Source organism: Gavia stellata, chromosome 6 (assembly GCF_030936135.1).
Source record: "Gavia stellata isolate bGavSte3 chromosome 6, bGavSte3.hap2, whole genome shotgun sequence".
Taxonomy (NCBI): domain Eukaryota; kingdom Metazoa; phylum Chordata; class Aves; order Gaviiformes; family Gaviidae; genus Gavia; species Gavia stellata.
In genome coordinates, this window is record NC_082599.1 from 17,578,090 (window position 1) to 17,590,173 (window position 12,084).

The 12,084-nt window shown below is 47.5% G+C and overlaps 1 protein-coding gene across 1 annotated transcript; it reads right to left on the minus strand.

The window, feature by feature from the left end:
• Positions 1-666: 666 nt before the first annotated feature.
• Positions 667-3,564, minus strand: LOC104259653 (lysozyme C, milk isozyme-like). Its single transcript, XM_059818795.1, has 4 exons — positions 3,423-3,564; positions 3,160-3,318; positions 1,960-2,038; positions 667-733 (listed from the first exon to the last, which is right to left on the minus strand). The coding sequence occupies exons 1-4, from the start codon at positions 3,562-3,564 to the stop codon at positions 667-669; spliced, it is 447 nt and encodes a 148-aa protein (XP_059674778.1).
• Positions 3,565-12,084: the final 8,520 nt, after the last annotated feature.

A 12,084-nucleotide genomic window follows, 5' to 3' on the forward strand; every position in this document is an offset into this window, starting at 1 on the left:
GGTGGAGGAACACCGCCGGCATAGGGCTAGCTTCTATGCACAGCTAGGGACCGGTGTAGAAATCTAGCTGCGGGACAGGCCAGTTACAGCACAAGCTGCACCGCGGGCAGGAGAGCTCACTCACCTCCTTTGCCCTGGCAGTTGTGAAAGGGCTGTGCACCACTTTTGACTTTCCACAGAGACAGCTTACATTGCTGAGCGGATACAAGTTTTACCTAGTAGGATTCTGGGCTGTGTTTTGCTGCATTTTTATTACAAATACATAAATAAGAGGTGTTGGAAAGCTTGCAGATTTGCATCCTTTTTTGAGGTCTTCCCTTTTTCAGTTTCTTTGAAAACTCCAGAGGAATCAGCGGTGTCCAAGGGTATTGCTATCTACCCAGCTCCTGACCCTTGCCCCCTTGACCCATTCAAACATGCACAAAAAAGCCCCTGGGGAAAATCTTTTGGGGCTGGACCCTAAATCACATGTGAAAATGGAAAGTTGAGTTTGTTTAAAAAAAACACAAACATACTATATTGTTAAAGTTACTTTATATCTTGTGGAATGAGTTGGGTTTGCAAATAGTAACTGAGAAGTCTTGTGCAGCAAGGGGGAAGCTCTCCTCTTGCAGGAGAGGAGAGGCAGCGCCTGTCAGCTGCAGCAGGGCTGAGCTGGGGACTTTCTCACAGGTCACATCCTTCCACCCACTCAGACAGGTCTCGTCCCTTGCAGTGCATTGCCCAGCCCTCCCTGAGGACAGAAGAAACAAAGAGAGCCTATTGAGGTACTAGACTGATATAATTCATATCCAATATGGTCAGGCTCTGTTTTTTGTAGAGTCCTCCCCAATGAGGGACCTCCTGTCACTAGCCCTGGAGAAGGACTTGCAGACCCTCCAATTGTGGCTGAGCATCTTGTAGTGAGGAGTGCAGCCATCGCTGTCCCTTGATGCCACCTGAGCTCTCTCTAAGTCCTGGCTAGGAACAATGAATTGCAATGGCAGGTGCTGCCACCTCCTGCCACTACAAGGGTCCCTCCTTCGCTGGGACATTGCAGCTGGTCACAGTGTGTTGAGCATGCAGTGGACCATGTGACAGCAGTGCTCACCACAGGGGCCCTGAGACTGTTCACTGTGTATGCTGCACAAATTACTTACCTCACCTCTACTCAGAAACGCTGCTTTTGCGGTGAGCCAGGCTTTGCAGCAGCCCACCACAGGAAGGAAAAGCAGCTAATGAGTCCAACTGCAATGGCGGGGAGGGGGCAGGGGGAATCTGAAGGCAGAATCTTGTCCCTCAACTTGGAACGTATTCAGGATTCAGTGGTTAACGCCACTATTTTTGCACAAAATGCCTTGGGACTTCAGACAACCACATATTTATACGATCGTTGGAATTGTCTTCTGCCCCCACTTCTGTTTTCTCAGCCTGTTGGACTCTGTCTTTACAGGCTTCCTATGTTATAACAGCCCGGAGTCCCAGGGATGGTTCAGGGCTGCACCAAGCAAGGGCTGTCATCTAGATTCATCAGGTTGTTTCAGTGATTAATTGCTCTCAAATGCTCTGGGAAAAACTGCTTCCATGCTAGGTCTTTCCAGCTAAGATAAGAGACAGCAAAAAGTATGGGAAGGATCTCTTTGATGGACTTTGAAAGCATAAGACAGAGAGAAATCTTCAAGGGCTAACCACTAGCTGATGGGCTGTTTACTGACCATTTATTTTTCACCCAAGATTTTTTTCTGAAACATTTTTTCTCTGCTCCTTCCTCCCTAGACTCTCCTGTGAGATGCTTTGCAGAGACTGAAGTGGTGCAAGTTTGCCTCTCCATTCCCACCCATCTGCAAAGCATTGAAGTTGTGGTTCCTCCTCTTTGGTGTGGCTGTGCTGCCTTTGTGTGACAGTCGGGCAAATGGCAGCCGTTCCCCTTCAGAAACACATGCGAGCCCTGCCAGAGAAACTGTCCCCAAAGCCCCTTACCAGGCATTCATTCCCGGTGGGTTTCTCACAATTCTTTTGGCACAGATGATGTCATCAGTTATGTTACTGGATAGCAGATCTGCAGGGAGAGAAGCACAGCCACGTGAACTCACTTGAGGGCAGGACACCAGCCCAGAACAGATTTCCCCACTGGGTGCAGCGTGGGCCGGGCACTCGAGCAGTCCTGGGCATTGGTGTGGGGCTGGATGCTGCTCATTCTCCCCACTGCCGGGTTGCCATCAGCCTCACGTGCTTGAATCCCGCCAGGCAGGCACCCTCATCTGCTTCTGCACGGCCAGCAACAACCATAAATGTATGTTTTCCTCTGCATTTGCTGGTGTGCCTGCCTCTGAAATGATATGTGAGAGAGAGATGGAAGGAGAGGGAAAAATGGGAGGCAGATCCATCAACGCTTATGATATTTCAATCCCTTCCTGCTTGCTCTGCTGGGGGGAAAAAAAAGCTACTAGGGGCCTTTTCTGCCTATCTGGAAAAGGAGGTTTTGGTCTGAACAGGAATGGGAGGTCCAGCCCCAGACTCCCAGACCTTGGGTTTTCTCACATAGCAGGATGTCTGCTGGTCAGACAGAGCAAAACCCTTCCCTTGTATGCCTGGGAGCTCCCCACTAGTGGCAGACCCCGAGCCAAGACCTGGATCTGCTTGGCAGTAATACAGCCTTGGGTGATCGCTTTCCCTACTCACTCCACAACTGGGGGGATGCATTTATCTCATATGGCCCCACATCACAACCCACCCAAATCAGGACTGCCTATCTTCCACCCACAGTCAAAACACCCAGAAAAGCCTGGGGCTCCTAGTATCCCAGGAGAGGAAAGGCTGTATACTGGGCAAGGGAAGGGAGCTGGCCCAGAGGTTCAAGGTGAAACCCTGGAGAAGGCTTGGGGGCAGCGATGCTATGGTGCCTGGGAGAAGCGCCGCTGGCAATGGCCATGGCCTCTCACTCCCCAGCCTCAGGAGTCAGCAGGGCTACCCACACCCTGTACAGATTGAAAGAGGAGCTGGACCCAGCCATTCATCACCCCCAACTTCTTGTGGCCGCAGGCATCGAGTTGCCCAGGTTGGGCCCCGCATGCCCCTGCAGCTCCGTTTTGGCCAGGGGGTGAAGTCGGGCAGAGCAGGAGGGCTCCTGCTGCTGCTTCTGCTCCTGGTGCTGGATCTGGAAGAGCAGTGCTGTGGTACCCCTGCAAGCGATCCTGCAGCCGTCATCCGAGGGCCTGCGGTCGTCGGTGCACCACAGCTGGCTGCTGATCTGGAAGATGCCGTAGTCTGCGCTGCCGTCCGCTTTGATGCTCTGAGCTGCCGTGTTGAAGGTGCTTTCATAAAAGGCCATGCAGAGCCCTGGCAGGGGCAGAAGGCACTGAGGCTGTGCCACAGCTGCCATCCGTGGGGATGGCAGCAGCAGGGAAGGGAAGGCTGTGGGGAGATAGGGCACTGAAACTCACAGTCGGTGAGGCTGTAGCCCCCGTAGCCATCCAGCCCCTCTTCCTGGAGTATGTGAGCCAGCTCGCACCGGCTGAACACCTTGGCTTTGGTGACCGTGGTCAGCAAGGCCAGCAGCTGCAGCAGCAGCCGGTGAGACCCCATTCCTGCAGGGCTGCTGGTCCTCGAGTACTAGGATCCCCGGAGCGAAAGGTAAAAACAAGGCATAAGCAGGCAGCAAAGCACAGTTAGCTATCCAAGGCCAGCTCCCCAGCAGGTAGTGACACGGCTGGCCCTGGTGACCCCGGGCTGCTCCCGCCTGCTGTTGGGGTGTGCACACCCATGCGTGCAGGCACGCACGTACACAGTGGCTGTGCCAGACAGCCCAGGCCACAAACAAGTTTTATCGGTGCAGACGTGGAAAACACAGAGCTTCAGGCACTGCCATTTTGCAGTTTTCTTATATTAGTGGTGAAAGGTCAGGTGTCCCGTGGGAACTGGAAAGCTGACAAATGGGACCCACTAAGGGAAGGGTTACATGCTTTAGCTGCTCAGACATCTTGGCCTCTTACCCTGGTGCTGGTCAGCCTCTGAGCAGAAGCCATGATGTGCAGTGACCTCATTGCTGTTGGGAAGCCATACCCAAACTCACTAACCCTCAGCCGCAGTTTGCGCATCAGCCTTTTACACAATTACCAGCACACGCAGTGAGTCACAATCTGCAAGTCCAGGGAGTTTGTCTGAGGAAAGACTTCAAACCTGAGCTTTAACAAACAGAATTAAAATCCTGTCCTTGGACTTATTTCTCTCTCATCTGTCCTTTCTTCCTTTCCTCCTCCCTGTGCACCCTCTTTTACCAAACCTGCCAGGCTGTTTGTTTTCTGGCTGTGCAGCGCAGTGCAGTCCCGCAGCCCCGGCCGGCTATGCCCAGGTGCCCTTGCAACCAGAGCCATTTGCAGCCCTGCAGAGCAGTTTGCAGCAAGGGGCAGAAGCAAGGGGTACCTCCGGTGCTGCCTCTGGCGATCATCCTCCCCAGGAAAGGGCAGTAGGGGATGCTTAATGAAAAGAACATGTATACCTAGAGAAATCGGTACCTCCAGCAACCGGGCTCAGCGCCAGGCCTGGGGTGGGCAAGGCCAGGGGTGTCTCCTGGCAACTGCTCACTCTTCCAGAACCCTCCCTGCCCCATCAGCTGAGGATGATGCTCTCTGGCTGTGCTGGATCCCTGTTCCCGTGGCATGGGGCAGGGCAACAGGGATCCAGCACAGCCAGGGAGCATCATAGCTGTGGCTGTGCTTTTCAGGGACAGTCCTTTGGGGTTCATTTTCTGTTTCACCTGGAAACTAATCCTGCAGGGGAGTCTACTGGCAGGAGTATATTCTATATTTTAAGCTCATATTGCAGGATATTTGCACAGACAGAGAAATATCACCTTCTCACGGAGAATAGTAGCAGAACTGTTTCCAATGCCTCCAAGCGGGCAGAGGTGGGATCCCATCAACAAAATTCAAGTAAATTTGTGTCCAAAATATTTTTAGTTTCTACAGGGAGTTGCCCGTGAATAAGTGGCAAACCAAGAATTATCACACAGATGAATCAATGAGCAGAGGCAAGCAACAAATTACCCACTTGTACTGGGTTAGATGCTGTAAAGACAATTAGTGAGAGGGTCTTCCAGTCAAGGCAGTAAAAAGAAATATGAGCATGCCCATTTTCTTCAGGTTTGTGATAAGGACCCGAAGAGGTTTTCTGTACGTCCCAGAGTGGTCAGTGCTTGCTCCTGGTGTGTTGGCATCTCCAGCTGAGTCAACGAAAGCCACTTCTGCCCCACAGGCTTGTACCACCGCACGGCTGAACCAGGGCCTGGCTACACAGCAAGGTGGAGGTGTTTATTCACTCTTCTCTTACCATTCTGGTATCTCATTGTTTTTGGCCATGAACACTGATAAGCCCAATGAAAATTAGAAAATCACTCAGAAGAGGAGCAGCGGAAGGAATCTCCCCCTTATGGGAGCATTTGCTTTAATTTAAATTATCTAAAGACAATAAATAACAAGGCTCCATAATGACATAATTTGCTCATCTTCTTGGTTTCAAAGTATTTTTTAACAAGAAAAATTAGCTTTCAAACATGTCTGTGATATCTCCTCTGGATTAAATATTAATCATGATGCCAAAGTAATAAATGCAGAAATCCTGCCTGGTTGTTCTGACGTGCAAGTCCCTAATTGTGTGGGAAGCTGCTCAGATGGGTTTCAGTTTCAGCAGGAGACAAAATGCCACAGAGCCAGTACAGTATCTGTGTCGCTACAAGATTTACAGCTCGATTCCCTACCTGGAAATGAACAAATAGCTGCATGTCACACACTGAACTTAAACTTTATAGATTATATTATTAGTCAAGATTCTACAGGACTTCTCAGTGGGGGAAAAAAAATTCTATTAACTCTCTTTTACGACTACCAGCAGGGCAACGTGAAGAGAATAATCTCATCCATTTATAAGGTCTGGGGGCCTTAAAACCTGAATAGCAGCCCAGCAGCTTTGTCACAAGGTCTGGCTGTTTCCTTTCCTTCATAAAATTCCTATCGCCATTAATCTGTGTTTATTTTCCTTCTGCTTTTTAATTTGCTTAATGGACTTCAGCCGAAGTGTCTCCTAGAAGTCAGAGGAAAGTAAACTCTGATAAATCCTTTGGGACTTAATAGTCACAGTTAAGCACTTCTTTGGATTATTTTGTCTGACTTTCATCTTTGCTGCTGCAGAAATGTCGGCTGCCTAGTACCGCAGCCCTAACCCCATGACTTAAGAGCCTGGGAATGAACTGACAAAAGATATCCCTCTTTCTTCTTCTGCAGGCATGGAAATACAACAAGACTAGATTTAAGCTCATAAAATGCAAACGGGGTGTCCTCCATGTGTTTGCCCCATGCAGAAAGCATGCTGGAGGCTCAATGCTCCCATCTCCAGGCTTCGATTTCCAGGGGCAGAAGGAAGCCCCAGCTGGACAGGAGCTGCTGTGCATTGTTCTGGACCCAGGCTGAGTGCTGGGGAGCACAGCCCAGTCTGGGCACCTCCAGTCTCAGCTTTCTGAAGCCAGGTATTGTCGCTGTACAGGAGCTACCAGCTGCTCCTCCATCATGTAGTCTGGCACCCTCTCACCTCAGATGGGGTAAGGAGGGGACTGCAGATCCCAAGCCTCATGGGGAATTTGCCCTCTGGCAGCCCATAGTGGGCATCAGAGCCCTCCTGCAGGAGAGGAGACCTGTGAAATTTCCTTGTTCCCGGCCCTACTGGCATAGTCTGCTCAATAATGTTTCATGTTATTAATCTATTATTATTTTCTTTTCAATGGGTAGGCTTTGAATGACAGCCAACATCAGTATTAGTCTCTAAATACCTTTTTGTTAGGGGTCCAAATCCTTTGTGTTCTAACTCATATATTACTTTCTATGCTCAGATTTATTTTTGCACAGCATTTATTCCTGCAGGATTCGCTTACTCAGAAATCGCTTTCTATAATTAGGTCCCAACTGCCTATTTCTAATCCTGAACAAAGGTTCACTTGATTGTTCATTTCTGCAATTCACATTTTCATTTTACTTCTTCCATGTATGAAAGACATAATTAATCAGGTCCCATCCCACCAACATTTCTATTCCCTTTGTCTAATGATAAGGCTTTTTAAAAAACCCTCCATGCTTTTACATGTTGTTGGAGCAATTTACACATGTCTACCTGTAGTGAAACTAAGGCATGAAGCAAAAAGGCAATCACTAAGAGCTGAGCTCCTCTGACCGATAAACCATGGTACAGACAAATGATGACCCCATTGACTTGTAATTGAAATTTTACATGTATTTGGCCCAATCTGTATAGACTGAGGGCAATTTGTTCCTAAAGAAAATTTCCAGCCCTCTGACTCTGTTTGACCCACTTGGTAAAGCTATCACCTGTGAATGCATAGGGTTCTGTTTCAGAAGCAGTGAGAAGGTGGCCATGGAGAAAGGTAATTCTGGCCATTTTTATGAAAACATGCCCTCATGTGCCGGAAGAAAAGCTGAGCCATTGGGCAGGCCCCATATCACAGTAATATCCAGCCCTGACTACTTTGCCTTGGATCTGTTTTTCTTTCCTTAGTATAAAAGGGCTCAGACCCCAAAATGCTAACCATAAATCTTGGCAATACCTTCATTACAACATATCTTATCTGTATGTGCTTTCTTCTGGTACCAGCTGGTCAGCCACAGCACAGCTTCAGCTACAATGCTGTTTTGTAGCATTGTCTGACAGTAGTAATGAGAGATTAGGAGCTGGAAGTTAATATGGTAAGGACATGTAATCATAAAACTCTAGGATCTGAAGGCTTTATTTAAAAGAGTGATCCAGCACTCAAGGATACCAGCAAAAGGACCGTGGTAGTATCACAAGGAAATCTGCTCTTTGGAACGGCTGAAGGCTTTGTGAAACTGCAGTGGCTACCACCATTTCTATGCGGAGCAGATAAACCTCGGTGTGCTTGGAACCAGGCAGCTCAAGGCATAGGAGAAGCATGGCTGGGAGAGCACAAAACTCTGCCGGATGCAAAACCCACCCAAGAAGCTGGGTAAATATCCCGGTGGTTTACTCTGCGGAGGTTGCTGCTGCCAGCAAGCTTGCTGCTGGCATCCTGGCTGGCCGTGGGCCAGCGCAGGGGTGTCTGCACCGCTCTGCAGGCACAGCAGGGATTAGAGGGGCTGAGCAGTCAGTTGCACAAGCTGATGCATCTCCTGGCATCGTCTGGAGACAAATGATCAGGAGTCCTATTTTGGAGCTCCCAGTGGTGGAACGAAGGAGGAGGCTGAGTTCCGTATCTGCTTCCGTGAAACTCACGCTAAGCAAGGAAAAGCTGCACAGCTTGACCCAGGGTGACAAAGAGCAGACTGGACCCTGCTCAGATGAACCACTTTCCATGGGTGGACAGGAGCCCCTGCGGCTTATTAGTCTGTCTCACTAATCCATGTTCTGATGTCTGGGATCGTGCTAACGAAATTATCACATCTAGTAAGAGTCAAAGCTGTTTTGTGGGAACCGTGAGTTTCCTGTCTTCATTGCATTTGTGAAGAAAGGCTTTGTCATGTTCCCAGGGTAGAAGTCACAATTTGCATTAGGAAAATATAAACAAAATGAAAAGATCGGCCCCGTGATAGAGCCAGCACAACAACAGATTCAGGAAAGTACTAACTATATGCTGCACAGCGGGCAGATTTTGATTTATACTTGTAAGACTTTTTGGTTTCAAAATACAGTATTCTCCTTCTTTCATCTCCAAAACCCAGCCAATACAGAACAGAAACATAGCTTTTGGCGGTCTTCATTTTTTAGCTAAACTTGTTTGTGTTCTCTCTTACCGCTTGAAGCAGAGCAGTAGCAAATTACATTACTCTTCTCAGTTTGTGACACACTTGACCATGTTTTTTCAATAAAAATGACACCACTTAACTTTGCTAGGTCAGTAATGAAGCAGCAAGAAAGATTTTGTTTGGCAAGAAAAACTAGCTAAGAATCCAGAGCTTCTTACAGCTAAAGCAAAATAAAGGATTTAGGTTAATTAGACTATGAACTCTAAACTCTTCCATTAATTTATGTATTACGATGAAATGTTTCTCCGTGGCCACTTTAAGCAGTCTTCCACACGCTATGGGAATATTTTTCCCACTCTGCACAGCAGCGGTGGTGTGCAGACACTGCGGAGCAGAGCTTGTCCCCTGTGGTAATGATGGGAGCCTTTGTGTCTGTCTAACCGAGCAAGAGGTATGTCCCTTTGACGTGAACTAGTACCAAATCCAGCGCAAAGAGTTCCCATCAGAGATGACCACCTGGCTGGAAGGGGGCAGGCATAGGCTGTCCTTTGCTTCTAAGCCTGTGTCAGCTTGGTGGAAACATCTCAGCTACGCAACTTTTCTGAGGACTCAGATTTCAGTGCACGTCCATGACCATCCTGTTTCCAGCTGAGGGATGGGTCAGTTTAATTGGTCCTGAGGAAACTGGTTATGTTCTCTGAAGAAAACCTGGAGGGCAGCAGGCACTCTAGCACTTTTGGGAAGAGAAAGCTCATTTCCAGGTATGTCAGACATCAACATCCAAATCTTCCTCACATAAGCCTGCTTTTCTCTCACTTTCCGTTATTTCAGTCTCATGACATCAGCATCTCTAAATGTGGCAGCATGCTTGAAAACACATGGTAGCAAGTCTCGCTTGCATTGAAGTTGGCTAGGTAGCATCACAGCACACCTGACAGGAATGACAGCCTAAAAATAAGTATTGTGTCATGACATTTCCAGTGGGTCTTTGAAGTCAGCCAGACTAACGCCTGCATCTGACGACACCTCCTCGAAGCAGAGGCTCTGACTTTGATGAAGCTGCTAACTCAGCCTTGGGTCCCAGGAGGACTGGTGGGGACCTGTGCTTGCAGGATCACAGCCCTGCCTGGGGTGGGGGTTTGCATCCCCAAGCCTCCCCATGGAGGCAGACAGTCCCGTGCAGCCCGTGCCAAGGTGCGGATGCCGTTCACACCTTTTCCAGGGGAGATGCAGACGTCCGCCAGGCAGATGTGCACCAGAGGGCAATGAGTTTGTGTTTTGGGAAGTGCCCTTCCATGTCATGCAGAAGCAGTGCACGGTGCCCAGGATTGCGGGGAGCAGGGCCTGGCATCAGCTACTGCACCCTTGCATCTCCGCCAGGGACTCCTGCTTGGCACCACTCTACACCGGGACAGCACCAAACCCTCAATGCATCTGCAAGGCACCAGCATGTAGGCAGTGAATCCCTTGCAAAAGGCGTAATTGCACCCCTAGCCTAAAAGTGACTTTTTTCTGGCTGACAACAACTCTCCTTCGTGCTCTATAAATATTTGGGGGATGGCATTGGCTTCAACAGCGTATAATGTCAATGGCACTGACCCTTGTTACTGGGAAATGATCTATGTTGACAACCATACTTTGGCTTTGCCTTGAATTTTATTTTCTGTAAATGCCTTGGCATTTCTTTTGCAGTGTCAAGCTTTTTTCCAGTCACAATGGTCTGCTTCATCCATGTCCTTATCTCTTAAGAACAACACTTTAGTTGTGGAAGGATTGTTGGTGCTTGTCTGAACACATGTAGTTTTGATGTAGGGGGTAAAGAAGGCATTTTGGTTTATATCTGAAGGGGATTTTCTCAAGTTCATATGCAACTGGTTTTAGCTGGTGAACTCATATTACTTTTTTATTATTACTATTACTACTATTATTATTAAACTTCCTTCAGTGGAAGCTATGCAGCTAAAAAGCTTAATGTAACAAGCTGGGAATATTTGCATGTATATATATACACACATATGCAGGCATGCATGTACATACACACACACAAAATCTTTCTTTGTTTTCAAATCAAACTGTTTCTTAATACTGAAATTGCAGAGAAAAAAGAGCTATAATATGAATTCTCTTGAATTAATGACACCCTCGCATTCTCAATTGATCAATGGATCATGTTTTTCTTGAACAAAGTCACAGATCCAGCTTTGTAGTTTCTTCAACAGTCTTCATGCCTCTCTAAGAAATACAGTGAATGTGCTTTACTGTGACCATTCCTGATGCCTAAATTTCACACTCAAGAGAATACTGGCAATGCTATTAGCTTAGAAGGGTATTTGAATTTATTTGTGGTTTGGCAACAGAGAAAATAATGTTTGATGTAATTTTTGTTCTATTTGTAAGGGAATTCAGTAATTTTGGAGACTGAATGTTTATGTGTGTTTATCCATGAATACCACATGAGTTAACTGCATCAAATCTGTTAATACCACACGAGAGGTGGCAGGATGTTTTGGTACAATTTTTTTCCCCAATAGAAAGATGAAGATAAATATTTCTGGAGTTTGTCCAATTCTGATAACTGAAAATAACCCAGAAAGCTCATTTTCAAATAAGGAAACAGATTTCCAATTTCTTGTTTGGGTTTTTTTTTTCATTTTCTTTTTCACTTCTTTTTTCTCAGGTATAATATGGACAAAGAAAGGCACTAAAACAAGCCATGTTTTTGGGTAAGCCACAGCTGCGGCATCCCACCCTCAGTTTACACCAGCTCCAAATTTGGCTCCTTGGCACTAACCAAGAAAGCTTTTGCATATATGCTCCTATCAACATTTATAAACATTAAAAGCTTTCTAGGCTACTCAGGGGTTAAAGTTGTTCTGGTAAGTGTCCTTAATAAGGAATTCAGACAGTTTCTGTTTGGTTTTAATTATGACAGCCTTTCATATAGGTTGGAAGGGCTCCTGGCTCTGTCCTGTTGAGACATTAAAGGTCCCTTTGTTTAAAAGCTCAGAGCCAGATCTGAGATCGCCTGTAGTTCACCTTTAGGATATAGAAAAGTGCTGAGACATGGCAGGGTTTGATGCTGGTAGCCCCCACAGTGGGAGCTGCGGCACAGGGTGTTGTCAGCATCGCTCTCCCTGCTGCAGCCTGCTTGCTCCGGTCGCGATGCTATCAGCATTCCTCGCTGGAGCCTGCCTGAGTGATGGCTGATTAATGAACCGGGGTTACAGCTATCTGTGAGAAAGAAGAATTGCGTATTTCACCCATGTCACAGTCCTAATTGGGAAAGTCTGACAGCATCTGCTTCGCTCCATGTATAGACACCAGATACACAGAAAGACTTCTT